At 39.4% G+C, this 26832-nt stretch overlaps 1 protein-coding gene and 1 long non-coding RNA gene across 2 annotated transcripts in view; one reads left to right on the top strand and one right to left on the bottom strand.

Moving 5' to 3' along the window:
• SEMA5A (semaphorin 5A) overlaps nucleotides 1–12307 on the top strand; it is a 412186-nt gene extending 399879 nt beyond the window's left edge. The window contains exons 19-21 of the mRNA XM_083823075.1: nucleotides 3569–3633; nucleotides 5805–6016; nucleotides 7407–12307. Of these exons, the coding sequence (XP_083679201.1) occupies nucleotides 3569–3633; nucleotides 5805–6016; nucleotides 7407–7526 (397 nt within the window). The 3' untranslated portion in view covers nucleotides 7527–12307. The remainder of the gene's footprint in view (nucleotides 1–3568; nucleotides 3634–5804; nucleotides 6017–7406) is intronic.
• On the bottom strand, nucleotides 10345–20582 carry LOC310893728. Its single transcript, XR_014579248.1, has 3 exons — nucleotides 19014–20582; nucleotides 16801–16959; nucleotides 10345–16553 (listed from the first exon to the last, which is right to left on the bottom strand). It is a non-coding gene; the product is annotated as an uncharacterized lncRNA (long non-coding RNA).
• Between the last annotated feature and the right edge of the window lie 6250 nt (nucleotides 20583–26832).

Below are 26832 nucleotides of genomic sequence, written 5' to 3'. Positions count from 1 at the left end.
GCGTTTTTTTCACCCAAAGAGCACTGGTGTACAAGGCAGAGCTTGTGCTGCTAGACCTGGTGTCATGAAAATCTGTCTCAGGCTGTGTTGTGGAACTGTCCTTGCTGTCACCACCTGAGACTGTAGTTATTCAGTCTCAGAGCATTATGTAGGTCCTTCCATCCTGTTGGTAATAGGGTGCAGGGATGAGTGCGGACAGCTAGGAGAACTAGTTTGCTTCTCACTTTGAAGTGTTCTTGAGACTCTGGGGTTATTAGAGAAATGTTCCTCCAGGTTTTGTGGTTCGTGTATGCAGACTGGGTGCAGGGTAGTTGATCAGGAAACCATTTCATGGAGTTGATTAGATTAATAACCACCTAGAAAGTTAAATACTGTTGGTTGTGCCTCAGTTACTTACCTCCCCTGTGGCCACTAAGTACCTGATGGACAATCATGTCACGTATTATAGTGTTTGTCAAAAATGATGAATGTAATTATTTAATTTTTTTTTTAAATCATAACAGTCATTTAAATCCACACAATAGTATTGGTGACATTACATTGCTGTTAACAGTCATCTTTCCATCTGTGTACATAACAACGTCAACAGTCTATTCACAGAGAAATTCATGTTTTCAAGTGTCATTTGAAATGTAATTATGTTGGTTCAGTGCAGCAACCTTTTTTTCTGCGGCTAAGCAGTATATTATATACTGTATATGTACAATATTAAAAAGAAATCAGCAAATGTAAACACTTTATTTATGGGTGATTCATAGAAAATGGCAATAAACTTTTTAATTCCCAAATACTAATTTTTCCTCCCAAATCGAAGTGAAAAATGTCAATGTGAAAGCAAAACCCCTCACATTGTATTTTCCCTTTTTTTCTCAGGGTTTTGAAGCAGCTCTGTTAATATTCACATTACTTTCTGTGAATCCCCCTCTTAATCCAATGTAAAGTCTACATATTGTTTTGGAAAGTATGCATTTTCAGACTCTGAAATGAGGAATGTTAGGTGAATAAGTAGCAGCCACCTCGTCTCTGGCCCTTCTGCTTTGTTTGCCACTCTCCCTCCAATTTCTCACATCACAGGAGATGAAGTCATGGCCAGTACACTCACCTTAGTGAAACTCCCGTGCTTTCTTGGGAGCTCTCAGCTCACTTTCACTCCTCAGGGTCCTCATACTCAGAGTTCTCTCCCTCCCAGCTTCTCTTTCCTTTTCTAATTCACCTCACTCCTTTCCCCAGCTATTATGCTGGCATGTCCACCCTCACATTGTCTCCTCCTCCCCCTGCTTACCTTAAATCTGTTCTTCCACAAAACTTAATGCATATAGAGTGATTCTGGGAGAGTGGCTCCATGTCATTGCTGCTGCTGTTTTTTCCAGGGTTAATCTTTACCAACATTACCTTGCAGAGCTGTATGGCTTTCTGGCATATGTATTTCTTTTTCTGCTTGTTGTTTGGATTGTGAATTAATGGTCTTGACCAGACAGAGTATGCTACCAGCCTTTAGCTATCTGTGAGAGTGCTGTTCTATCAGGTCTGTTACTTTCTAATGTTGAAAATACTGATTTAGCAGGTGAAGAAAGGTAAAAAAAATGTGACCCGCTTTAGCAGAAGTAGCCTGTGGTATTTTAGATATGTGGAAATCATAGCACTTTGTTTCACATCTGATAATGTGCTACGGTATCTTTCAGCAGAAACCTCCAACTGGAGAAGAGATTAATTTTAAAGCCAGACCACTAATATAGTCTTTGCTTCTCTCCTCTTTTTCCACCAGGCCTGCTTTAGCATTTATAATCCCCTTCTCCCAGAATCACACTAAAAGACTTCCTTCACTGCTCTGAATCTGGATACAGATTCAAACTTTAAGCCTGTTTTAACAGGAGGAAAAAAAAAATTGGGAAATTTACTTTCCATACATTCTTGCAGCTGAAGTCTGTCTTATTAATCAGTCCTTTTCCATTATCAGATATTTTTAATATTCATAAAAGAACATCAGAATGGCCGTACAGGTTCAGAGTGAGAGTCCGTGTTGTCCAGTTCCTGTCTCCAGCAGTACTATAATGTCCAGGGAAGAAGAGAAACAGGACAAGTGTATATCATCCTGTTCCTGCCTCCCTGTAGTTTTTCAGCCTTCAGCAACTTTCATTTCAGGAGAGTTTTTAAACCTGATGCAGTCGACCTGTTTAATGCTCTGAAATGGTTCTCTCTCCAAGTAGTTTCCTGGGTTTCTTGCATCTTCTTTCCATTTTGGATCATCATTTGGTAGGGAGGTAGACAGCCTACTGTCTTATTCTTCATGCAAAAGCCATTGCATACCAGTGGCGGTCATTGCTGACCTTTTCTGAACTTTCTTATTGTACTGGAGGCATTCTGAAATGGGAAAACCAGAGCTGCATGCAGCGTTCAGGGTGTGGACAATTCATGGATTTGTAAGGACCCATAACGATAATTTCCTGTTCTACTCACTCTTGCTTTCTTGGTTGTACCTCGCATTTCGTTTGCCTTTTTGATTCATTTGGAACAGTAAGCCGATATTTTCATGGAACAATCTGTCATAATCCCCTGATGAGTGGTAATGGTCAGCTCACAGCCATCATTTTATTTGTGAAGCTAGGATTGCTTTCCACTCTACACTGATCTACATTCTTTTCTGTTTTTTATTGCGTAGTTTTCGAAGGCCCTTCTGCAGCTCTTCACAGTATGCCCTTATCCATGCTACCTTAAATAAATGAATATCATCAAACTTCAAAAACACATTTCCTAGCCCTTTGCTCAAAAGCCTAGGTCACTGCAGAAGTGGTAACCTTACTCCACTCTAAGAACTACACTGTTTTCTGTCCTTTCCCTCATCTCTTTTTTCTTGGGAAGTAACAAGGGATTTAAAGTAATTTCTGAAATCCGGGTAGGCTGTGTCTGCACTCTCACCCATATCCACATGATCATTGACCCTTCCAGAGAGATTCACGAAGTAGAGAGGTTTGTAAGGCAGGACTTCCCTTCACCAAAGCCATGGTCATTGAAATAAAAAATGGGAAAACTTGGTTGTCAACACATTTTTATTCAGTATTTATTCAGAATGCTTCCAAAGACAGAACGGGAAGGACATCGGGTGGAATTACATTTTATTAGTTTACAGTTGGGACCCATTAAATTGGCAGTCATCTTTTTGAAGATCTGTAAATTCCCTCTTTTCACATTAGTGCTAGATGTGACTTCTAGAAGTAATGAGCCCATTTGAACACAAGATAATGAAACTCTCATTAATTTTACTGTTCAGAAATTCAGCATTTCCGCAAAATGGCTTAACTTCACAAAGAATTTTTTCATGTACACTTCATCTTTTTAATTAAAGGGATATTGTGAAGCAAGAATAAAAAATATGTTACTGCTTTTGCTTGATAAACTAAAGAACCTGAAGATGTCATGGAACTTTTTTATTAATTCCACCACACCATAGTCAAAATCTTTTTTTACTTTGGATTTGGAGTGAACATAGAAGAATACATTTTTTAAAATCCTTACTGTGTTGATCAAATTACTATCTGTCTGTTATTTTTTTTCTCCATGGCATAAGCAGTTTATTTGTTTTTCTAGAAATATCGGTGGCACGATCCAGCAGCATAGAAGAAAAACGATGTGGCGGTAAGCTTTTGAGTTCTATCTGTGTATTAAATAGTGAATTATTGATTCCCCCTTTTTTTTTTCCATTTGTTTCACATTTTGCACTCTCTTAGATTTATTCCACCTTATAAATGCCACATTCTCATTATTTACACTTGGTCCAGAAATAGAGATGTAGTTAATACAGGAGTCCTCATTAAATATCCAGATGCCATTGCTGACCTTTGAGACAAGAGCATGTATTATTGGATTTTTTTCTCCTTTTCCCTTGTAACAGTCATTCATTGTGTCCCAGAAAAGAAATTCCTTTTTTAAGTTAGTTAACAGTAGGTCAAAAATTTTTAAGGTGCTGCACCTTTTGCAGGATAATAATTTCACAAACCTCTTTGGGACTCCAAATGAATAGCAGAGAGCCAGCCTGCTAACCCGTTTAATAGCTCAGACTATCTGGACTCATTTTCAGCTTTGCTGCCAGAGGCAAAACTAGAATGTAAGAGAAAAGTTCAATTCCAAAGAGTCTTGATGTTAGCAAAACAAATCTTGAAAGAGAAAACTGAATTGTTGGGGAAAAAAAAGTATGAAGAAGAAGAAACGGGAAAAATGACCTTTTTTGTGTTTGTGCTGAGTTATCACGGTTAGTCTGTGTTGTCATGGTAGTAGCTGTGACCAGTTCCAGTATTCTTCTATGCACAGATAAGCTGTGTTTTTAGCCTAGTAAGGGACAATGAAAACCCAGAGGTTATGCAAGGGCGCTAGTGTGCATAGTTACGTGTTATGGGAGTCAGGGTAATGCAATTTGATTTTTTCCTTATTAGCAGTGGAACTCTGAAAACATTTTGCCAAGTTCTACGACAGTGGGAAACTCTCATACAAGTGTACAAGGATATTTCAGTGGTAATTTACATATTGTGGCGGTCAACCTAGGTCAATATATTAGGTTGTGTTCCTTTTTTCCCAGTCGGTATGTAAAGGCGGCTTGCAAAAAACGGAACCCATGTGATGTCCCATTTTTCTGTTTTACAGTGAAAAAGGTCTAACATTTTTCAGACTAGTGCCAGTCTCTCAGATTAAAATCAGCTTCATGTGCGCAACCACAAACAAATGTTCAATAATGTTAAGATGAAATCTCTTTCTTAATGATATTTCTTTCTTAATCAAAAGCAAAGCTCCAGTTGGAAACAGCAGTGAAAAGAAGTGTACTTTGTTTATTTCCAGTTAATCCTACTTATGCCACGTCTGACCCAATTATCTCTATATCAGGATAATTGGGAGGCAATTATGTTTTAAATTCCCTTCTACAGTTTCATGCAGCAATGAGCCTTCTCTATGTTTTAATTCCTGTGTAGGTAGGGAGGGTTCCCACAGTCTGATCCCATATTATCTTCAATGGGCAGAGAGGACTGTGTTCTGGCAGCACTCTCTGGCTGCTGTGGTTAAAAGTACGCTGAGCTTTAGGGAGTCTCTCTCTCTCCTCTTCACATTTTCTCCCCAAACACTGCTGTTTCTTCCTCGCTTCCCCATTACACGGAGAAAAAGTTCTGAAGACTGGAGAAGGGAACAAACTGTCCATATATCAAAGATGCAGAAACAGTGAGACCCAGCTGCAGTCAAAGCAGGGGATGAGAAAGAAGTATGTGAAAGTGTCTGGGACAGTCACCAAATAAGGGGGTTGCTGAAAACATTTTAGGGGAAGCAGGTCTGTGATCTAAAGACATTAAGATTTTGTTCTGCCGCAAGTCACTATGTGTAAGACAAAGAACTAGAAGCAGAGGAGGTGATAATGTAGTTCACTGGAAATAAGCCATGTACATTATATACATAATTTATATATGAAAAAGGTTTTGCTGTAGAGTTTGCAGAAATAAATTTAGCTGAACTTTTCAAATACTTAGAAAAAGCACTTCATTCATCTGTTGTTTGGGTTCTGATCTTGGCTAAGGATCTTTCAGAAATCTCAGTCTTAATACTTGCAGAGATGTGTGGGTATCTAAGGTTCTCATAATGATCCCTTCAGGGAAGTACAATGCATTTGCTGCTGTAGGGATAAACCACTGCAAATGAGATGTTTCTGGGAAACACATAAGAGTTCCCTTGTCATTATTTGAATTAAACACTTTTCTATGTTATTCCCCAAACTTAAGCTTTTACTGCTACTTCCTTAAAAATAAGATTGTCTTCTCTCCACTATGCAGAGTTCAACATGTTTCACATGATTGCGGTGGGATTAAGTAGCTCAATACTTGGTTGCCTTCTTACCCTGCTTGTTTACACTTACTGCCAACGATATCAACAACAGTCCCATGATGCTACTGTCATCCATCCGGTGTCACCAGCTCCTCTAAATACCAGCATCACCAACCATATCAACAAACTGGACAAATACGATTCTGTAGAAGCCATCAAGGTGAGAAGCGGGTTGGGAGCTCTCTAATGCACAACGTACGTGGTCCTATACAATTTTGCTATATCAGAAGAATTCTACTTGATAGTTTTCTGCAGTGGCATTTGGATTCAAATTATGCTGATCGTTAATCACAAAGATATATTTCACCTGAGGTATTGTAATTGCAGATACTTTCCTTCGTCAATCCCTATTACATATCAAGTTAGATTCTATGTGTAGGTACAATTTAAACAGCAGCAGCCTTTCCTGAAAGAAACCAGACCACTACTCAGGTTCTCTTTTTTTTTTTTTTTTCCTTTTTCCTAATTGTGTTCTCTAGTGGCTTGTTGAAGAAGTAAATAGGGCTATTAACAGTCATCACAATATATATTGAAGATAATCCTTTGGCTCCAATGATATGGTGTCAAGGGTACTATTCATCTTCCTGCACTGTCTATACAGGAGATGTATACAGGTGAATATGTACTGGGTAAGACTCTCAGTAAGTGTTCACACTCCAAATATTCAGTAAATGATCCAGTACAGATTTACGTTAGATGAGAACCTGGTGTGGTATCTACATCATATGACCATTGTTTGCCCAAGCCTATTTTTTTAAAAGACCTTTTAGAATAGCTCTGTTTTTTAGATCCACTGAATTAAGGAAGGATGAGCATTCTGAAAGTACTTAACTCAATATCTTCAGATTATACAGTTTATTCATTCAGCTGTGAAGCTTTTCTCAAATGAGGATTTTTCTTAAATCCTACCTGGAGAATCCTACCTGGGGTTTTTAATTTATTCATTTTTATTTATAATTAAAGACATTTTAAGATATTTCATTAAAAATGCAAGAGAAGTCTAGGTGTTGTAATCAGTGGTGAAATATATGCCTAATTTAAAACATTTTCAAATCCTCCTAATTAATTCTCTGAATTGCTACCAAAACATAAACATTTTTGAAAAATTTTGAAACTTTAGAAAATGAGATTTGCACTCGTATGACCTTCAGGCATTTTCCCTCCATATTGCATTTAAAAAGCAAGTAATTAATACAGTAAAGAGGAAATAATTCTTATTCACGAAAAATATAAGTGAATTCTAAAAAGAATAACTGAACACGTGTGATGAGAAAGTATTTTTAACCATAAAGTTAGTTTTATAATATGGGGGAAAAGTGTGTAGCTTTATTGAGTAGAATTGCATTCTGTAGGAGCATTGTTATGTAAGCAGACACATGCAAATGCAAGTTTTTTAAATGTGCAGGCACTTTTAAATGCATTTTTGACTGACTGACAATTCATAAATATTTGTCACTAAAGTTGTCTCGGTGAAATAGAATGTATTGCCTTCTTTTATTTTATCCCTCCGATTTTCTTTTCTTTTCTTTTTTTTTTTTCTTTTCCCTCAGGCATTTAATAAAAACAACCTGATTCTGGAGGAGAGAAACAAATACTTCAATCCACATCTTACTGCAAAGACTTACTCTAATACCTATTTTACAGATTTCAATAATTATGATGAGTACTAACAGGCTTGTGTATTTTCTGGCCTCCTGTAACTTCCCAGTCCCCAAGGCCTGTGCTACATGACTGCTCATGTGATTGAAGCTTCAGAGATGAAGTTCAGAGACATTTCAAGCACGATCCAAGCCGTCAATGTCCCATTGCTGCCAAATGCCCAAAACACCTGTTTGTGACATGATGTTTTCTTTGCGGAGTGAAAGGTTGGCCTTCGGTGTCGGGTGCAGCTGTAGCCCCTCGGTGTCACTGAACTGCTCGTGAGGAACACATCGCTTCGCTGTTTCATAAGCATTCAGTCAGATTTCTCTGACAAGGGACTAAGCAATCCTTGAGCTTTAAAAAAAAAAAAAAATCTGTTACCCCTTAAAACTGCTGCAGGAGTACAAATGCAATTTTCTTTTTAGGCATTGTCTTTTATTCCCATGAGGTTTGAAAAGGGAGCTGTGCTGTTAGCTGCGGAGCCTGCTGTGTAGCCTCCTGAAACTCGCACCACCAAAAAGAGCTGGCAGGGTGTTGAGAAGAATGGCAAGAAGAAACACGGTGGTTTAGCAATGCTCTGAGCAGCTCTGGGCTCTGTAGGGCTGATCTTACTGGCCTACAAACCACTCAGGCTGCAGTTCAACTGTTTGGAGCACAGAGGCTAAGGCTGCACCCAAGGATATGATCTTGTACCAAAACCGGAAAGCTGCAGGGTAGGTGGTTTCCACATGTGAGCCAAGCCCAGTCACAGAAAGCCTTCACCTTGTTTGCTTGAATTTTGGGGGAGGGAGGGTGAAAGGCACATGCTGCAGGGAGGCTGAGGCAGGAGGACAGGTCAGAAAGGCGCGCTGGAAGGCCGCCCCGTGTGTCATTAGCAGGCCAGCCTTACTGCGACCTGCACGGCTGCACGGGTGGTGGCATCCTGCAGGCTTCCACACCCTGGTGCACGCCCGTGGGATCCCCCTGGTCTGACCACGGCAGCACTCATGGTCAGGCCAGGTACGGGATGATGCAACAGCACCTCGATGTGTGTGCCGTCTCAGGCCCGTGGGGCACGTAGGCATAATCAGTAGAGCTGCTTTCCCCTTTCTGGCTTTTACTTTATAGGCACGTGTTTGACAAAACCAAGCACCATCAGAAAACGCAGATGTATTTACAAAACATTGTCTCATCTTACTGTCGTGTCTGACCCATGCTAACCATCCCCTAAAGAAAACTTATTATGGTGTTTTAAGTGAATATCTTGTTGGATTTCATTGATGTAAATATTTAAAATCCTGTTTGAGTTTTAAATTATCAGTTTTAGTTCCTTTTGTAGTGGCAGGTGAGGAAACACAAAGGATTTTTATACCATTTTTCTTTGTTCTGTCTGTCTTCACCCACATTCAGGATGAAGTTATTTTTTTGAGCTGGAATTCCAGATGTACAACTAAAAAGAAAAGGGCAGGGATTCAGGCCAGATTTTCCAGTGTATATAGTAGCAAGGAAACATTTCCTATTTTCAGAAGTTTGTGAAAAGAAATTTAAAATGAATAATAAGGACTAAAGAATTAAACTTTTTTTTTCTTTTTTTTTTTTTTGAGCATACTAGATGCAAAGATCATCACAATAGAATACCAGAAAGATATGCAAGGAAAGGCAGAGTGGAAATGTTTCCAATCCATGTTCAGAGCCCTTGATCATTAGGTTATGCTACGACAGACAAACAGAGGGGGGGGGGGGAAAAAAGTACAGACAATGATGATTAAAAATTATGTCCAAACAAAGCTACACAAAAATTACTTAGGAACATTGATCCTGTGAGACTGCATTTAAGCACCACCTTCCTTGGTGGTCCAGCCACTTACAAGGCAAGTGTAAACACCATATGTAATGATGGCAGTGAGCAACATTCTTGAATGGGGATAGATCTGAATATAGCACTATCCCTCCTATCTCTGTTCTGTAGTAAAATGAAAAAAATGCAAAGTGGTCTTTGAAAAGCTGTACTGTAAAACGAACACACATTTACCATCTATGAAAATAATCAAGATCAGCTGCCTATTTTTTCCATCTGAATCGTTCTCCCAGTTACTATAACTCCATCAAAAGAAAGATCCTCCACCCTCTCACTAGTTTATCTTTAGAAGAGTTGATGACAACAGTTCTCTATATTTTGTGATTGTTTTACTGTACATTAGATTTGGTTTGCCAGGAAGCAATTACCTGATTGTCCTTGAGTAAGAGTAAATTTTCTCTGCAAGAAAACAGTGAATCAAACAGAGGGGAAAAAACTCTCCAAATCATAAGCATGTCCAGTATCTGAATCACTCTGTTCATGCCAAAAGATAAATTTTCACATTTGAATATTTTTAAAAAATAAGATCTAAATTGCTGCTACTGCTAAGAAAAAGCAGCACATGCACACATGCATACATGACACTGTCCCTCTCTGCCCCTGTACTAAGAGCACATTAGTCTGGGTTATGGATTTTGTATTTAGAATATTAGTTATGAATCCAATATCTTAAGAATATGTAAAGTATGTATTTTTATTTTAACCTTTTAAAATGAAATTTATCTGAAATAAGCTTTTTTTTAAAAAAAAAAAAACAGTAGTTTGAGGCACACTTATCTTTACAGTGATCTGTTTTCCATTCCTTTTATGAATAGATATATATGTTAGATGTGTTATATATGTGGTGATAATACTCTGGGTTAAGTCTGCATGATCATAGGTAGAAGTGCATTTAGCAGATGTTCAGTCTGCTCACACTTCCATCTCCCAAAGGAGCGTTTCAGATGTTCAGATCTCTGAGCAACTCGTATGTGATGTCATTTAAATACCATGCCAACTTGTCAGAAAAGTGTTCCTTTATTTTTTTTATTTTTTTTTTTTGTCATTTAGCTTCCTGAATTATATTATTCTAAATCGCAGGCAGAGGTGTATTCAAAATTCTACCTAAAGCAGTTTTAGGCTTTATTTCCACATTCCTTTGCGGGTAAACATGGAAAATTTACATCACTTCAATGAGAAAAAAAAATGATGGCAAGATCTCCTTGTCAATCTAGACTCTGAGACAACATGTTTCAAAGCCATTATATTTTTGTGTCTTAGGTAGTTTTAGAAGACCCCAGGTGCGCTGACAATATCAGTATTTTCACTTTCTGAGTTCTGCATAGCTGTCCAGGTAGTTTAATACAGCCTCTCCTAATTCATGAAGCAAAGCAAAGTGAGGTTTCTATTAAATTTCAATTTACTTTATTTACTTTTTTTTTTTCTAAAATTGGCCACACACATTTTGGTAAAGAGCAGATTTCTGCATGAAAGCACTTACACTGTTTTGCCAAAAATGTAACAAAATCCTTTTGCATGGATAAAGTGATTTTTTCTGGATAAATAAATATTACCTCTGATGTCAGTAGTTAATATTACTAAGCCAGTTTTACACCAATTGCATAACTTTGAAAATGTTGTTCCATTTCAAACAGAAACATCTGAGCAGATAGATCACAATCCTCTGAGTATATTCCCTTTTGTAGAGCAATGCAACATGAAGTGAAGAGGAAGCAGGATTGCCAGTCTGATCCTGCACAGTTTACACTGTCATTGGGTAATCCAAATGAAAACTTTGCTGGAGTACACATTTTAGGCTTATATTAGTGACTGATGCATAGAGCATGTTCCTCAGTTGCTTAGAAAATGGACTCCTGTGCTTGCGGATTTATCCTGTACTTTGATTTGAGTCTGATGACCTTTACGGTCGCTTAAATTGACTTCAGGTGGAAGCTTTTTCAGCCAATATCAGTTACCTGCTGTTGGAGCAGTGTGGTTTGGCTAAAACTAATCAAGAGATTTCTGACTAGGATTAGGGTTTTCTTAAGAGAGTGGGAGAGAGTTTAAATGGCTTTGATTTCCAGGCTATTAAGCAGTACTGATTAAAGTCTCAGATTGGTGTAGGACACTGTGCATTCAGTTAGCTCTATCAGAATCCCACAGTAACCTCTGGGAAAATACCATGTCAATATTCAAATCAAGAGCTACCAAAGCACTTATGTTAAGTGAAGAAAGTTCTCAGAGCATCAGAACATATGGCTGTTCAAACCAGAAAACAAAGTAAGAGGTCCCAGATGCAACAAAAAGCGGTAACAAGAATAAATGCTTCAAGATTTTTTCCTCATAATTATTGAATAAATATATTCACTTCTTTAAATGTGGGACCAGTTTTATTGAAATCAGCGTGACATATGCATATTCCTAAAGTTAATTGCGTGCATAATAGCTTTGCTGTATGAGATCAATTCTGTAAACAGTTTGGTCCAAGTTTATCCTGCTTTGCTTGAGGCATCTGACCAAGTTTTGGTTGTAGCTGCCACCAGCACCCTCTGTGTCTTGTCAGGGAGACCATCCTTAGACATGCTGTGTTACAACCCAGAGGGGTCTTGTGTCTCCCCACCAACAAAGTGGTGAGACTAGAGAGATACACTTCTAATTTTCTCTGTCATTTAGATGCCTAAATTAGATGGGCAAAAGCTAGGCTCTCAAGCACAAGTATGATTTTACTCATCACATAAGTGACCACATTGAGTTCAGTGGTATGGATGTAACAAGTTGCTTATTTTAATATGTTTACAGGATTGAGCCGAAAATATATTGCTTCTGCATAAACCCATGCACAGTACAAGGTGAACGCAGTAGTAATGAAACAGATTCATTTAAAATTGTTCACAAGCAAATCTGCATCTTGATATCAGGGAATAAATATGTGTTCATTGTGTGGGGTATTTGAATTCATCCCTTTCTTTGCTAAATAAATGAATGATAAAACAAGATACTGCTTGATTTCATTTAAAAGCCATTCTTTCAAATAAAGAAGGGTTCTGGGATCTATGAATGTTTTCTCTTTCTTTCTCTCTTCTCTTTCTCCACAGAAATGGATGTGTGTGTAGCTGCAATGGCCTTTAGATAGACTGCTCTTTATAGTTGAATGAATGCTTTTCATTGTGTTGCCATGCGACAAGATTTTGTAACTGGGATGGTTCAGGGAGGGAAATGTGCTAACCTGGGAGGTTTGACAAAAATTTCAACCCGAGCAGTAGCAAGGCAAGGCAGAAATGGAAACTGAAATGTAGAAGAACAAGACTGATGGCTTAGCAAATCCATCAGAAAACTTTCACGGAAATTTGGGGTCCTTTTTGGAACTGTCAAGTGCAGGGCTGCTGGGACTGTAGCCTCCTGAACAGACAAGCCAACTCATTGCTCCAGCAAAAAAGCAGCCCAGCTGGCACACCTGACCGATTGCAACAGGTACCTGCACAGAGCTGTGATTACTGCTCGGGAGAGGAGTGAACTGGAATAGTTCTCAGCAACAGATCAGCTAGGAGAGAATGCAGTGCTATCCCAAGCAGGAAGCACAGTGGCACAGGTGGCTTTTTGGCAATATCTGTGCTGACAGGAGACGCAGGGCAGATCCGTGGACCAAAACAGCTGGTGCTGATCTCATGGGTTTTGGACTGGCTCCAGTCTGGTCCCAGAGGCTGAATCCCCATTACCAGCTAGAGTGTACCCCTTCAGTTTCATTCACTCATTCAGAAAAGCCCACTTCACATGTTCTGAGGTTGTTCCATTGGGCAAATGAAGGAGGGGCACATAAACCTTCTGTTTCCAGTTGGCTCTTTGAATCTAGGTTGAACATTTTTTCACCTAATGATTGTGGGAAGCTGATTACAGCTCTGCCTAGCTGAGCTTCGTCTTCATGAGCAGTTAATTTCAAGGACTGATTTTATACCAGTACAGAAGTTTGCTAAAACTTTGTATTGCAAAACTGTTATGAAGGCTTGTGTGAAAACTCTTATATTGATACTGAATCTGGCTTGTTTTAATTGTTCTTAAACTGGAAGTAACACAGTCATTCCTCAACTGCAATGAACATCTGAACAGAGATGGTAATTTCATAATATCATTTCAGAAAAAAAATCAGTCAGTGTAACTTCCAGCCTTCTCACAATCCAATCCTTTTTTTTTTTTAAGTATTATTTTTCCTTCAAAGTATTTATCCACAAACTTCATCCAATAAAAGCTTCATATTTTAAAATATCATGGAAGGCTGATAACAGTAACACAGAGTATGTTCCAGGCTTCAGCAAACATATTTGCTGATTGCTAAGCTCATGGTTTTGAATTAATTCTCCCTTTTATAAGCTGCAGCAGTAGGCATCAACTGCAAGTGAAATAAGTATCAAATTTCAAATAAATGAGACCTTTAAGGTCGCAACTTCTAAATAAAGTTTTGAAGCCAGTACAGCTGCGAAAGAAATTGATTTTATATCTGTGTGCTAAAAAGTGCTTTCTGTTGTCATGGCCCTATGAAATGCCCTACACAGCGAAAAAAATGTTTTTAACAGTGATGTACCCAAGATTAAGTAATTGAAATAGAGTTCAGAGATTTTTAGAAATAGTAAACACTTTTGGTTTGGTCTCAGGAGAATGCCATTGCTTATTGCAATAATGGGAGTAAATGATCCCTGCACAGAACTTTATATGGAATGATTTTTCCCTTGCTATTAACTCCTTCAAAAACAGCTTCCAGAGCAAAACTTCTCAGAAAAGCTGCCGGAGATACTCATATTTAAGAAGAAGCATTGGTGCAGTGACTCAAGCACAGAAGCAAGCATGCAGGGATCTAAGCCAAATGCTACTGCAGTCATTCCACTCACATGGAGTTTACCTTGGATTCACACCTACTGAGACAGACAGCTAACAAAACGTGCATAGGGGCTGGCCGTTGATTTATTTAGCACTCCAGGGAGACCATTTAACATAATGTTTTACTGATTATTTGGAACACAGAGATCAAGCTCAACTAAGTAAGTTTTACTGAGTTGAAGGTCAACTCAGTAAGTTTGCAGATGACACCAAGTTAGGTGCGTGTGTCGATCTGCTCGAGGGAAGGTAGTCTCTGCAGGAGGATCTGGATAGGCTGGACCGATGGGCTGAGGTCAACTGCATGAAGTTCAACAAGGCCAAGTGCCGGGTCCTGCACCTGGGGCACAACAACCCCAAGCAGCGCTACAGGCTGGGAGATGAGTGGTTGGAAACTGCCTGGCAGAGAAGGACCTGGGAGTACTGGTTGATAGGCAGCTGAATATGAGCCAGCAGTGTGCTCAGGTGGCCAAGAAGGCCAACAGCATCCTGGCTTGTATAAGAAGCAGCGTGGCCAGCAGGTCTAGGGAAGTGATTGTGCCCCTGTACTCGGCTCTGGTGAGGCCGCACCTCGAGTACTGTGTTCAGTTTTGGGCCCCTCGCTACAGGAAGGACACTGAGGTGCTCGAGAGAGTCCAGAGAAGGGCAACGAAGCTGGTGAGGGGTCTGGAGAACAAGTCTTACGAGGAGCGGCTGAGGGAGCTGGGATTGTTCAGCCTGGAGAAGAGGAGGCTCGGGCGACCTTATCGCTCTCTACAGGTACCTTAAAGGAGGCTGTAGTGAGGTGAGGGTTGGTCTCTTCTCCCACGTGCCTGGTGACAGGACGAGGGGGAATGGGCTAAAGTTGCACCAGGGGAGGTTTAGGTTGGATGTTAGGAAGAACTTCTTTACCGAAAGGGTTGTTAGGCATTGGAATGGGCTGCCCAGGGAAGTGGTTGAGTCACCATCCCTGGAAGTCTTTAAAAGACGTTTAGATGTAGAGCTTAGTGATATGGTTTAGTGGAGGACTTGATAGTGTTAGGTCATAGGTTGGACTAGGTGATCTTGGAGGTCTCTTCCAACCTAGATGATTCTGTGATTCTGTGATTCTGTGAACTAGTAGACAGTGACTTTTTGAGATTGTTTTTCCATCTTACGTCTACACCCTGTAGTTCCCTCCCTAGCGGCAGAAATACCACTTTCAACAAATTAGATTCTAGGTGTGGGGGGAGTGGCGCTTTTCGAGTCTCTGTTGCTTGTATTGATATTATTTTACTGCCTTGATTAATATTCACAATTTTTCTTGATTTTTTTTTTCTAGCTTTAATTATATTGGTTTTCCTGCCTTTTTCAGGTCTTTAATGCCAGCATCACCTGAACTTCATCCTTTTGTGCTCATTTAACATTTTCCACAAATCAGAAAACATCTTTAACATGCACAGTCAAATCTCAACCACACATCTGTGATCTACTAAACTGAACTTTTTGATAGCTTGTTTTTTACAACAGTGGGAAACAGTAGTAAACCACAAGGAAATACCAAGTTCTGCAGTGATAAATTTGGATTCTGTGCAGAAGAAAAGAAAATCAACTTCTTAGCCTTTTTTTTTTTTTTTTTTTATTCCCTTTGAAGCCTCCTGCCTGTTATTTAGTCAGGGGCATTAGTTTAGGAATATATTCCTTTCTTCAAGGAATAAACTTTCTTCAAGTTAAAGGTGTGTATATGAGATTTTCCTGATCCCTTAAAATACTAAGTGCCTTTGATATTAAAGTGGACAAAAACTTGTGGTCAATCCAGGCCACAGAGACGGATAGAAATATTTTCAAATCTCATAATTTGGTTCCAAATATGAATTTGAGTCTTTCTTTCCCTCAGTTTCTTAGAGCTATTCATAACTTCCCAATATCATTCCTTGGTGTTTTTTTTTTGTTGTTGTTGTTTTGCAACCTTATCAATTAGCTATCCACAGCCATAATAAACCCACTTTTGTCCATGATGTCCCAAGAAACCTGAACTAAGTTTTCTCCTAAGGCACAGATTAGAGCAGAAGACACTGTCTAGTAATAAAGATATTTCTGTTAACATATAGATTGCTACAGAAAGGCACAGGTTGAAGAGGTCATTCTCTTCTTGTTCCCATTGGTGTCAATTATGTAAAAAATGAGAACAGAGGAAAGTTAACTAGCTTGGTTTGTTGGGAGTGGTTTTGGCATATAAATTTCTCACATAGATTGCAGTAATGTGCCATAATGAGAGCTGACACACCAAGACCAAAAGCCTCTCTCCTGGCAGTAACTGACAGCATCTATATTTGTGCTTCAGTTGTTCCTGGTTGCCTCAGTATGGGATCAGTGGGTGCTGACAGCTTCTGATATAAAGGATGTGTTATTATCTCTGAAAGAGAGAAGAAGAAAGAAAAGCAGCTGAAGGGTTACTCAGCCAGTCAACACAAATTGAGTTGATTTTGCCCTCAAGTTTGCAGGAAGCAAATAGTGATCATTAAGAGGGGTATCACTGGGTTGCTAACAGGCTGCTCTGATATATCTGCTCCAAAACTGCTCTACGAAGTTTCAATGAGAGCCAAAAGAGATGTTAACAAAAACATCTGCTTTAAACAAAAGCACCATGCATGAAACTTTACCTCCTGAAGTGTCCCCGCTCGCAGACAGCTCTCAGGAGATCATCAGCTTAGAGCACATGCTTCTGTAGGGGAGGTCCACCACATCTCCTCATATGCTGAAGTGTAAATTTTCTGCATATACTTTGTGTAAGAAGATTCTCTCTCAGTTTTGTGGGAAGTCTGAAAACAAAGCTTCATACTTCAGGATATACCCTGGAAATGATGGATTTATTTTTCTTTCCCTTTTTTTTTTTTTTTTTAACAATTTCTTGACCCCTAGGTTTTTTTCTTCCTGTGGGAGTGGTATTGACCATTCTCCATTTTATTATTTATTTATTATTGGAACCATTGTCTTTGAGCAAATTAAAAACAGGGAACAATTTCATATTTCTTAAATAAACTTGTTTACCCTAAGAACCACAAATATCCTTTGCTAGACACTGAATGAAAGTCGAACTAGTGTTTTAGGAGGAAAAAATATGCTTGCCAACAGTAACAAAGCACCTCTGTTGTGGGCTCTAGGCCAGGAGTCTTACAAGCTTCTGCATAATAAAATGGACCTGGTGTAATGAACTTAAGAGCTATCATTAAAAAGTGGGCAATTGCCAGCAGTGTGGGACCTAATAAGAGGCCTTATGCATGTAAGCCAACCTCCAAGATTCCCACCACCACCACAATTTCCTATAATAGCAGACTCACTGCATACCAGAAAAAGAAACTGCACTTTGAGATTGTTTTTTTTTAGAGATATGTGTCCAGATGGTAGGCTTCAGTCTGCTTTGTCCGTACGATAATAAAGGGTTTGTTTCCTCTCTACACCAGATAAGTGTCTACAAGAACATTAGCCACTCTCACCAGTTATTAATTTGAATTAACTTCAGCAGTAGCCCTGTAACCAGCTGATAATGACCTTTTCCTCACCAAACACCTGGACCACTAAACAATAAGGAAAAATATTATTTTACTGTCTGGCTTATATACACTACAAGTATTCAAATTAAGATGTTCTTGTTCAGTATTTTTGTTATAATGTCTGCTTCAGCCAAATCAACAAATAAAGCAGGCTGTTGCAAAGAAATTTTATCTTTATGCAAACGTGAAATAGAATTTGTTTAATTTAACGAACTCTGAGCAAGTGTTAAATTATAAAAGCCTGCTTAAATATAATGAATGTAGTTGCAAAATATTTCCAAAGAGGACTGAAATAGTTCAGAGTAAATATTGAAATACATCACTGTTTATGCAGCTATTTCTTTTGCTGTTCTGTCCTTGTTGTAGGCATAATTATAAGAGCAAGGGTGAGAATAACGAACAGATAAAAAATGGTGATAGTTTACATAGGTTATCAGGAAACAAATGTCATGTAATACACATAAATTTTCTTGTGTCTCTTTCATACAAATGGTGGGGGGCGAGGATGTGAGCCCTTTTGCAGCTGGATGTCTTGAAATTATTTATCAGCCGGAATCAGATCCAAACCTAGTTTGCAAATTGTTGTGAGCAGTGAGTTTTGTTCGAGTGAAGCCCCTGGCAGCTGGCAAAGCTAGAAACACTTCCTTCACTAGAATAGATTAAAGGCAGCACCTTAAACTTGCAGTAAACCCTGGGTCTGGTGAGATACTTGCTGGGTTATATTTATCTGTATGCTGGGGGTGCCCTTATGCCACTTCAGCTCTGCTCAACAGCCACAAAACCATTTTTGTTGGCTGGCTGAGCAGCTTTATCAAGGTACGTAGTTGTCTTACTCTCATTGAAAGGAGTTAGAGCTCTAAATTTGTTTGAAAAATCTAGCCCCAAAGAACTTCCCTGAGATGCACAACTTGTCTTGTGGTAAACCCTAGTCTCTAACCTGGAGGTTTAATAAAAAAATAAATAAATAAATAAATAAATAATAAAATAAATATCATTCTTTATCTCACAGTCACAGTTTTGAGGTAAAAATGGAGGTAGGCTCCCTATCTGCTGTTGGGCCCACCTGTAAAATCCCTAAGAAGGTGGTGGGGTCTCAGCTTTGCCTGGGTGGTCTGTCACCAGAGAAAAACCTGAGGCAAATTCAAACAAGCTCTTTCTGCTGGCTGAGAATGCATTTTGAAATGTTCTCTATTATTTTGTCATGTCATAGCTTATTAACAGCTTTTGCTACAAATATAGCTCTTTTCAGCCTTTTGCACATAATGTAGTGCAGAAATCTACTTCAGAATTAACTCCTACAGTAGCAGGAAAGGTGAGAATACCTGAGCAAATATCAACAGTTCTTCGTCTCCATCAAGCTTTTATAAATTCACCTGCAGAATCCGGTTGCTATAAATCCACATACAATTTAGGAAAATTCTCCAAAAGTAAGCTGCACTATTGATGTGATTCTCGAGACCAGAACAACTATTAACTTGTAAGAACTGCTTAGCGCCCTGTTAGTCTGCTCTCACATTCCTTCCATGTGCTATTGCTTAGCAATTTCACTGCAAAGCCAAAACAAAGCTGCCAGAATGAAGCGCATTAGCACTGGCTAATTGATGGGTCACTAGCAGGGAATTCTCCTCTAGATGGAACGAGTGTTTTTAATAGGGTTCCACATAACCCTATTTTCACCCCTGTGTTGTTTAGTGCTTTTTGCATTGATTAGGAAGAAAAAGAAATACTGAAGTTGCTGACCCACAAACACACACACACACACACACACACACACAAAGGAATTAATAAGTAAAGCTACAAAGGAAAAAGCTAAAAGCTGCAAGGAAGCAGCACATGATAAACTTTGCACAAGCAAATAAACTGTAGCCTCATGGAAGTTCATAAGTATGTTAGGAACAAAGAGTGTAAGCCAGAAGTATTATTTAAGGGAGTCTGTTCTGAGAGACAGTGGATATAACAGAGCTCAGGGTCACAGCGGATAGTTAGGTGTCCATAATCAGAGGCTTGGATGGAAGCATTTCAAGATCAAGAGTTTCTATCCAACACAGTAAAATGGGTGCAAATTAAAACTAGGGACATTTATAGAGAATAAGGTATGTATTTAACATGTATTTATATGAATATATATGAATGTATAATGTATACAAAACTTGCATATTTAGAACAATTAATATAATTAATCATTAGATTAACTCCTCTGGAGGGATGTACTTTTACTTTTTTTTTTTTCCCCCTCAATAAATGTCAAGCTTTCGGTCATTGCTGGATGTTCTTACTACTTTTCTTCTAATTCAAGTGGAATTCATTTGAAGCACTCCTATGTATGCTTATTTAGAAAGCAAACAAGGAAAAGGAGAATAGCTTAGGCCTTTCTTTAATTTGTTGAAGTTTTCACTCCTAATGTGACACATTACAGTAGAAGCCTACACTTGCCTGACACATCCCAAGGCAATTTTATGAGCCATTGGAAACAGCACTTACATGTAGAACACACGTATTTGATAGAGAAAGAGAGAAAAAAAAAAAAAGTAAAGATAAAACAAATATGGAACCTTATGTTACCACCTGTAAGAAGCCCTTTATCTTCTCCAGCTTCTCAACTTTTTAACCTATTTCAGAAAGCACAGAAGACTCTGCAAGCTGTTTGCAAAGGCTTGTGTAGTCTTTCCTGGACTGCAGGGGACTGATTTTACTTAGGTGTGAAATGAGAGGTCCTTGGAAATCTACGACCAGTTATTCTTAAATCCAGTGAGCATGCAGGGTCAGCGGTGTGTCTGGGTGATCAACAGAGGAAAAATAATGAGTATCAAGTAAGGGAATCGGAATATAGGGAGGAAATTAGTATTTTTGTCACTAGGGTTATGCAATGCTTTGGAAGCATCCAAAAGTATTGTTAGCAATACTTCCTTGAAGTCTTACCTATGTTGTCCCTTGCCATTACCCCTTTTCCAACTGATGGTATGGATCATTTATTACATAAAGAATGTTGTAACCTTGGAGCTCTTTATGACTTTGATCATGTTCCTCCTGAGCCTTCCTTTTTCCTATAACAATTACGTAAATCACAGCAATTAATTTGGTTTGTTATGCAGATAACAACGGAGGTTTAAAGATTAAGCTGAGGAGTCATTCAGAATTGTAATGGGCAGCTCATTCTGAGAGCTCTCCAAGGGGTGGATGTCGCCACATAAAATGCAGTCACTAGAATAATGTAATTTTAGCTTCAATTTTAGCTTATTTAATGGATATTTTCTAATAGTATAGTGTATGTCCTTAATTTGCCTCTCTGTAATGTGAAGCTGATATCCTTGATTAAGAAACACAGAGGTATGCAATTTAATTCTCTCCCCCCCCCCCTCCCCCCCCCAGTAACACTCTTCTTTACTGTGGAGGCAATCAGCATTAAAAGCAAAACTGTAAAATGCACTATTTTTGTATATCTCTAGTAAGATATCAGTTTGGAAGGTGTTCTTCAGTGAATGAATTGTAAAAGAATCTGCATGCAAATTTTAATAAAAGAGACAGTGGGAAGGACAGCCAAGGATAAGAATTTGAGTTGTCTTCTCTACAGTAGAACTATGGAAATTAATATGCCTCGAGTGTAAACAAAATCAAAAGATCAAAAATGAAGTTCTGGGCAGGACTGCCAGAACAGTAGCCACTCAGGAACTCTGAAAAAACTGTAAGAGAAAAAGAATGTCCCCAGGCAATGCAATTCTTAACAGAAAATCCTCCTGAGATGTACAACCATTTGGAGTGAGCCATGCAACTGCTCCTGAGATGCCCAAACATCTGTAAATCTAAAGCAAGGGCATTTGTGCAGTATTAATGTCCGTGATTTTCATCCTTCCTCCAGGGAGGCATGCAACATGCCTCTAAGCCTCAGAAAGACGTTGGTGCATGGATTTTCCCCAGGTGAATATAAAATGCTGCCCATCTGATCTGATTGCAGTCGCTCTGTGTAGTTGTCAATGCAACCAGTGGTGGAAGGGCAGAGGTGGTGGAAATGACTGGCAGCAATATTTTCTAGATGCAAAACAGATTTGCAAATGAAAATGAAAGGAGGCACCTGGAGTGACTGAAGTTCTCAAACACAGCTGGAGGAGGCAGCCTATTAATGTGAATGTGTAAGTGTGAAGGCTTTCCTCTCAGCTATCCTGTCCTGGCTGTCAGTACTGAGAAAGTGACTTTCCATCTGATAACCAAGTGGAGTTGTTCAGACAGACGGTAAAACTGGTTGCAGTGTGAAGCTGGTGGAGATCATGTGAGGCAGTTCATAACAGGGGAGAGATGCTTGGGGGATGCTTCACCAACCCCCTTTCCCCTTGGCTGACAGTGACTGTTTTATGTACTTTGGTTTACAGAGCTGCCAAACATCATGCAGGGAATCTGACAGCTTTCTTATACCTTCCTACAGCCCAGCCTGACCCCTGTTCATCTGGATGTATAGCACCATGGTGCTGTATTTGCTTTTGTCATCTGCCAGGGCCCCCTGTGATGTCGGCTCTGCAGGCAGTCCCACAGCCGTTCTGTTTCCTCCCCCCCTCCCCTGTCTTCCCCTACTCACAGATCCATGACAGCAATGGATAGGCAACAGCTGCACTGACAGAAAGCGATGGGAATGGACAGAAGATGACAAGAAAAAAAGAAAGGAATCAAATGCAGGAGAAAGGGGAGGAGCGCAGGAGTTGCTGAGGCTGTTGGAGACCTCACATTGAAGTATTGATGCACAGCAAGAGATGAGAAATCCCAGACCCTGGACTGGAAGATGTCAAATCAGTCTCAGCTCTAGATATCAGTGAAAGAAAGGTATCTACAGTGTAAAAGTGGCCTCATATGTACTGAACTGCATTTCAGATGCACCAGGTTTGTTCAGAGAGTCTCTGTATGTACTCAGCTTGAAGATGCTCAGCATGTCCTCATTTCTTGGACCATTTGACAAAAATTAAGAGAGCACTGTGAGGAACAGCCACTTTTTAAAGAATAAAAGGTCTAGGTCAGGGTTGTGACTGGATTTGGAGTTTCTGCTCAGAGAGCAGGTGATGGTAAAGATTATCAAGCCCCAACCTGCAGAATTTACTTACGTTGGTCATCAGCTGTGGGCGAGCCAGAAATAAATCTATTTTCCCCCAAACTACAGCAGGAAGAAGACTGTGATATTCACTATGAGATGACTTTTTCATCCCTGTTTCTCTCAAGAATGTGATATAGGCCAGACTGACCATATATGTTACAATGATGTATCTGAGCGTTTTGCTGAGCTTTTATATATTATGTATCGGGATGACAAGGACTAAATTAATTGTTGTGGAGGTTCCCTCCTTGAAGATACTCAACACCATCTGGACATGGTGATGGGCAAGCATCTTGATATCCCTGCTTGAGGGATCCCAGGGATTTTGAACCAGATGACCTCTAGAGGTCCCTGCCAACCTCAGCCATTCTGTGAATCTGCAGTTCTATTTATTCTGTTTTGCAGCAGCTCCCGTGCTGCTTACATGTATCAGGTTAATATGACTAAACAAAATTTTTAGTAACTGAAATCATAGAAGCAATTCTGAGATAAAATCTGTAACAAGTCTCAGAAATGCCTGGACTGCTGAATGATGGGGTACAATGGCACATCCTTCAGAACAGATTTTTTTTTTTTCAGCCTGAATAAGTAGAATACAGTCTCATTTGCAGAAAATGATTGTTTCTGCACACCTTTGCTCTCTGTATCATTCTTTGCTTTATTTTGGAATGCAGCTAATCACAAAACCACAAAGTTAAAATAAATATAATAGCTGCTCCTGCTGTTTCTTTGCAGAAGTCAGACTTCCACCACTGCAGTCTGTCAGATGCAATCCTCTAATGCTCAGTGATACTGCCACAGCAAGCCAACAGCATGTAAGCAGCCAGGACAACACCCTGTAGTTGCAGAAGCTGTAAGAGGAAAAGGAGTAGTGAGAGGTGTGTCCTGCAACTGATGTTTGCATGGGAATATTACTTCCCTGATAGGTTAGGAGAAGATGAAACAAAAATGTGTCCTTGCCACAAAGAAGGTTGATGGTATCCTGGGATTCATTAGGAGTGTTGCCAGCAGGTTGAGGAACCAAGGATCCAATGGGTGACCCTTCCCATCTACTCAGTGCTGGTGAGGCCACACCTGGAGCACTGTGATGTCCAGTGCCAGGACAAGAGGAAATGGGCACAAACTGGAACACAAAAGTTTGTGTCTAAATATCTGGAGGCACTTTTTTACCATGCAGGTGATGGAGCACTGGTGCAGGCTGCCCAGAGAGGTTACAGAGTCTTCCTCCTTGGAGATTTTCAAAACTTACCTGGACATGGTCCTGGTCAAGCTGCTCTAGGCATTCCTGCTTGATTGGGGGGCGGGCCAGATGACATCCACAGGCCCCTTCCAACCTCAATCAATCTGTGATTCTGTGATTCTGTGAAGATGAATCATCAGTGCTAGATCACAGTTGAAAGAACCAAGGCCAAAGACAGCAAGGGACAGGTCATCAGCCTCAGAAACAAGGAAATCCAAGTCCTTGTGGATTCCAGTGGAAATTCTCCATGGCCATGTTGGTGGTAATGGGAAGAATGTGATCAATTGAACACAAAGAAGCAGGGATGGGGCGGGTAAGGCCACCCATCTCTCTACACTTTGAGGATATACTGCAACAAGAAGTAAATACAGTATGGGGTATTTAGGTGGGAGCCCAATGACTACTATAATGATGTCAACTATGTTCTCATTATGGTAGCATCAGCCAAACTCACACTGGGATTTCTTGGCATAGCCTGAACAGTAACATCACAAGTGAGATGCCCGAGAAGCAGGTATGCAGACAGGCACAAGGAGAAGATTATTTCAAACACATGTATTCATAAAGAAAAGAGTGGAGTAGTAGTACTGCAGTAGGTTTTCCCCGGGAGCAGTGGCAGCATGCTGGAGGACGAGCAGATGCATGTCTCTGATGGAGCAGAAAAATCAAAATCTTTTGCAAAAAATGCCAGTTTTTAGGATATTATTTGCTTGAGATTTAACATAGACCAACAATTCTGCATTGACTTGGGATGTTTTTATTTTTATTTCCATTTTCTCAAATTACGCCAGCTTTCATTTCATTTCTGCTTTCTTTCCTCATATAATTGCTTTTCATCTAACCAGCTGCATTTAAGCTTGTATAGAGATAGTTTTGTTTCAGCATGACTGGTCAATCTTTTTGTGTTTTGCCCTGCATTTCCACTCCAAGGAGCATGCAGTTTTCAGGTTTGCTCATTTTACACAAGAGGCCATCGCACTAAGGTGGCAGCTGTCACTTAGACAAGACACAGCCTTTGAAATCAATAACGGGCATCACTATGGATCTGAGTTTGTGGTAAAAAGAGCTGGGATTGCCACTTTCTATGGCTGACTCTCACACGTTGGATGCTAATGTGAAAATGAATGCTCGTTTATTTTATAACAAAAACTTTATCTTCCTTCCTTGAAGGGAAGTGGAGTCAAATTTAAGTCCTAGGAGTTACCTCATTTCCTAGGCAAAAATTTAATGCAGCATTTATGTCACCTTACAATGAATGCTGTTTAAGTGTTGTGTTAGTTGGGAAGATCACAGCATGAGGCTGCTCAGAAACAACATTCTTCCATGTAAATGTTTCAGGAAAGAAGAAAAACAACCATAGCTGTAAGGTCTTGACCTTTCTTTTTTTGCATTAGTTGCTGAGTGTGTGTTACAAACCACTTTTGTGACAACCTACAGATGAGATGAAGTGGTGCAGCACTTGCTCTGAATGTATTTAATACATTTTTCAACTGTGCAGGTGCCTAGCTCAGTACAAAGATGTCAGGTAAGGTATTGCCACCATGTGGAAAAGTAACTGTAGAAGCTCAGCAGCCAGGGAGCAGGGGGTAATCACAGCAGAAAACAGTGGTCAACAATGCTGGGAAATTTTATTGTGTCACATTCAACTACCGGTAGTAAAAATGAGTAGACAATAGTACCCTTCTAGTACGTGTTTAGGGATCAGCCCAAAGACTATAAGTCACAGCTACTTCTATAATAATATTCTACTTCAGTTTAGGATATAGCTCAGCAATGAAAGTAGTTATTAGTCATATTGTGAAGCCAAAAATAAAAGCTACTTTTAACAACTTTAAAATGTGTTTTTGAGAAGTGTCGATTAATGAAATGTATATTCCTTCCTTTCCCTGCTCTAACATCTGTTTAGTGAGTGAGAGAGAGAGAGAAGCTGTAAAAAAAAAAAAAAAAGAAAGGCATAAAGATGACCCCCCACCACCTCCACTTATTCTGGGAAATGTTTCAGGGTAGAAGGTACAATAGTTGGAGAAAATGCACAGACTGCAGTCTCAGAGGGAATGATGTTGGGTTGCAGTAATGCAGCTGTATTTTTCTGCTGTGTGAGCTGAGATCCCAAACTGTGCTAAACTGCCAGGCAATAGCAGCCACTCTTGGATCTCCCACTCCTACTCAAAAGCATTCCTTTCAGTAACATGGAATAATGTTAATTAAATTAATGACATTAAGTTAATTCAACTATACATTTTGTATGCACTCACAGTATTTTACAATACTATAATTTATGTAATATATTACACTATTATACTACACATTATTAGTATATAATTGCATATTACATATTTATATTGCAATTTAATGTCGTAAAAATAGAAAAATATGTAAAAATTATTACTTTGATTTTATAAATTTCTACCATATATCAGCATTCTCAAATCACTTTCTCTAATATATTGGAAATGTACATTATTTTATTTGTGGCATAAACAGATAAAAAATGCCATTTTTTAGCCAGATCTATTTTTAAATAAAGGTGTGAAGAGCACTCACAGTGCTGTCAGGAGAAGGCTGGGGAAGGCAACACTGCCTGCGAGAGAGGGAGGGATAGGTGTCTGGCTTGGGTGAGCTAAAGGTATGGTTGCTCTGACTGTAAGGACAGCAAGGAGAAGAGGTTGGAAATAGCAGCAGCCAGAAATCAAACCATGGCCCTTTTCTTCATGCTGGATGTCTCAGTTAATGCTGTGATCATATTTAATATCACCCCTACCAAATCCCTTCCTAACTGCTTGGACTACCATTGGGTTGACACACTGTTTTCTACCGTGTATCTCAA

The sequence above is a fragment of the Anser anser genome (genome assembly GCF_964211835.1).
Source record: "Anser anser genome assembly, chromosome: 2".
NCBI classification, from domain to species: Eukaryota; Metazoa; Chordata; class Aves; order Anseriformes; family Anatidae; genus Anser; species Anser anser.
This window is presented reverse-complemented; position numbering and strand designations above follow the sequence as displayed.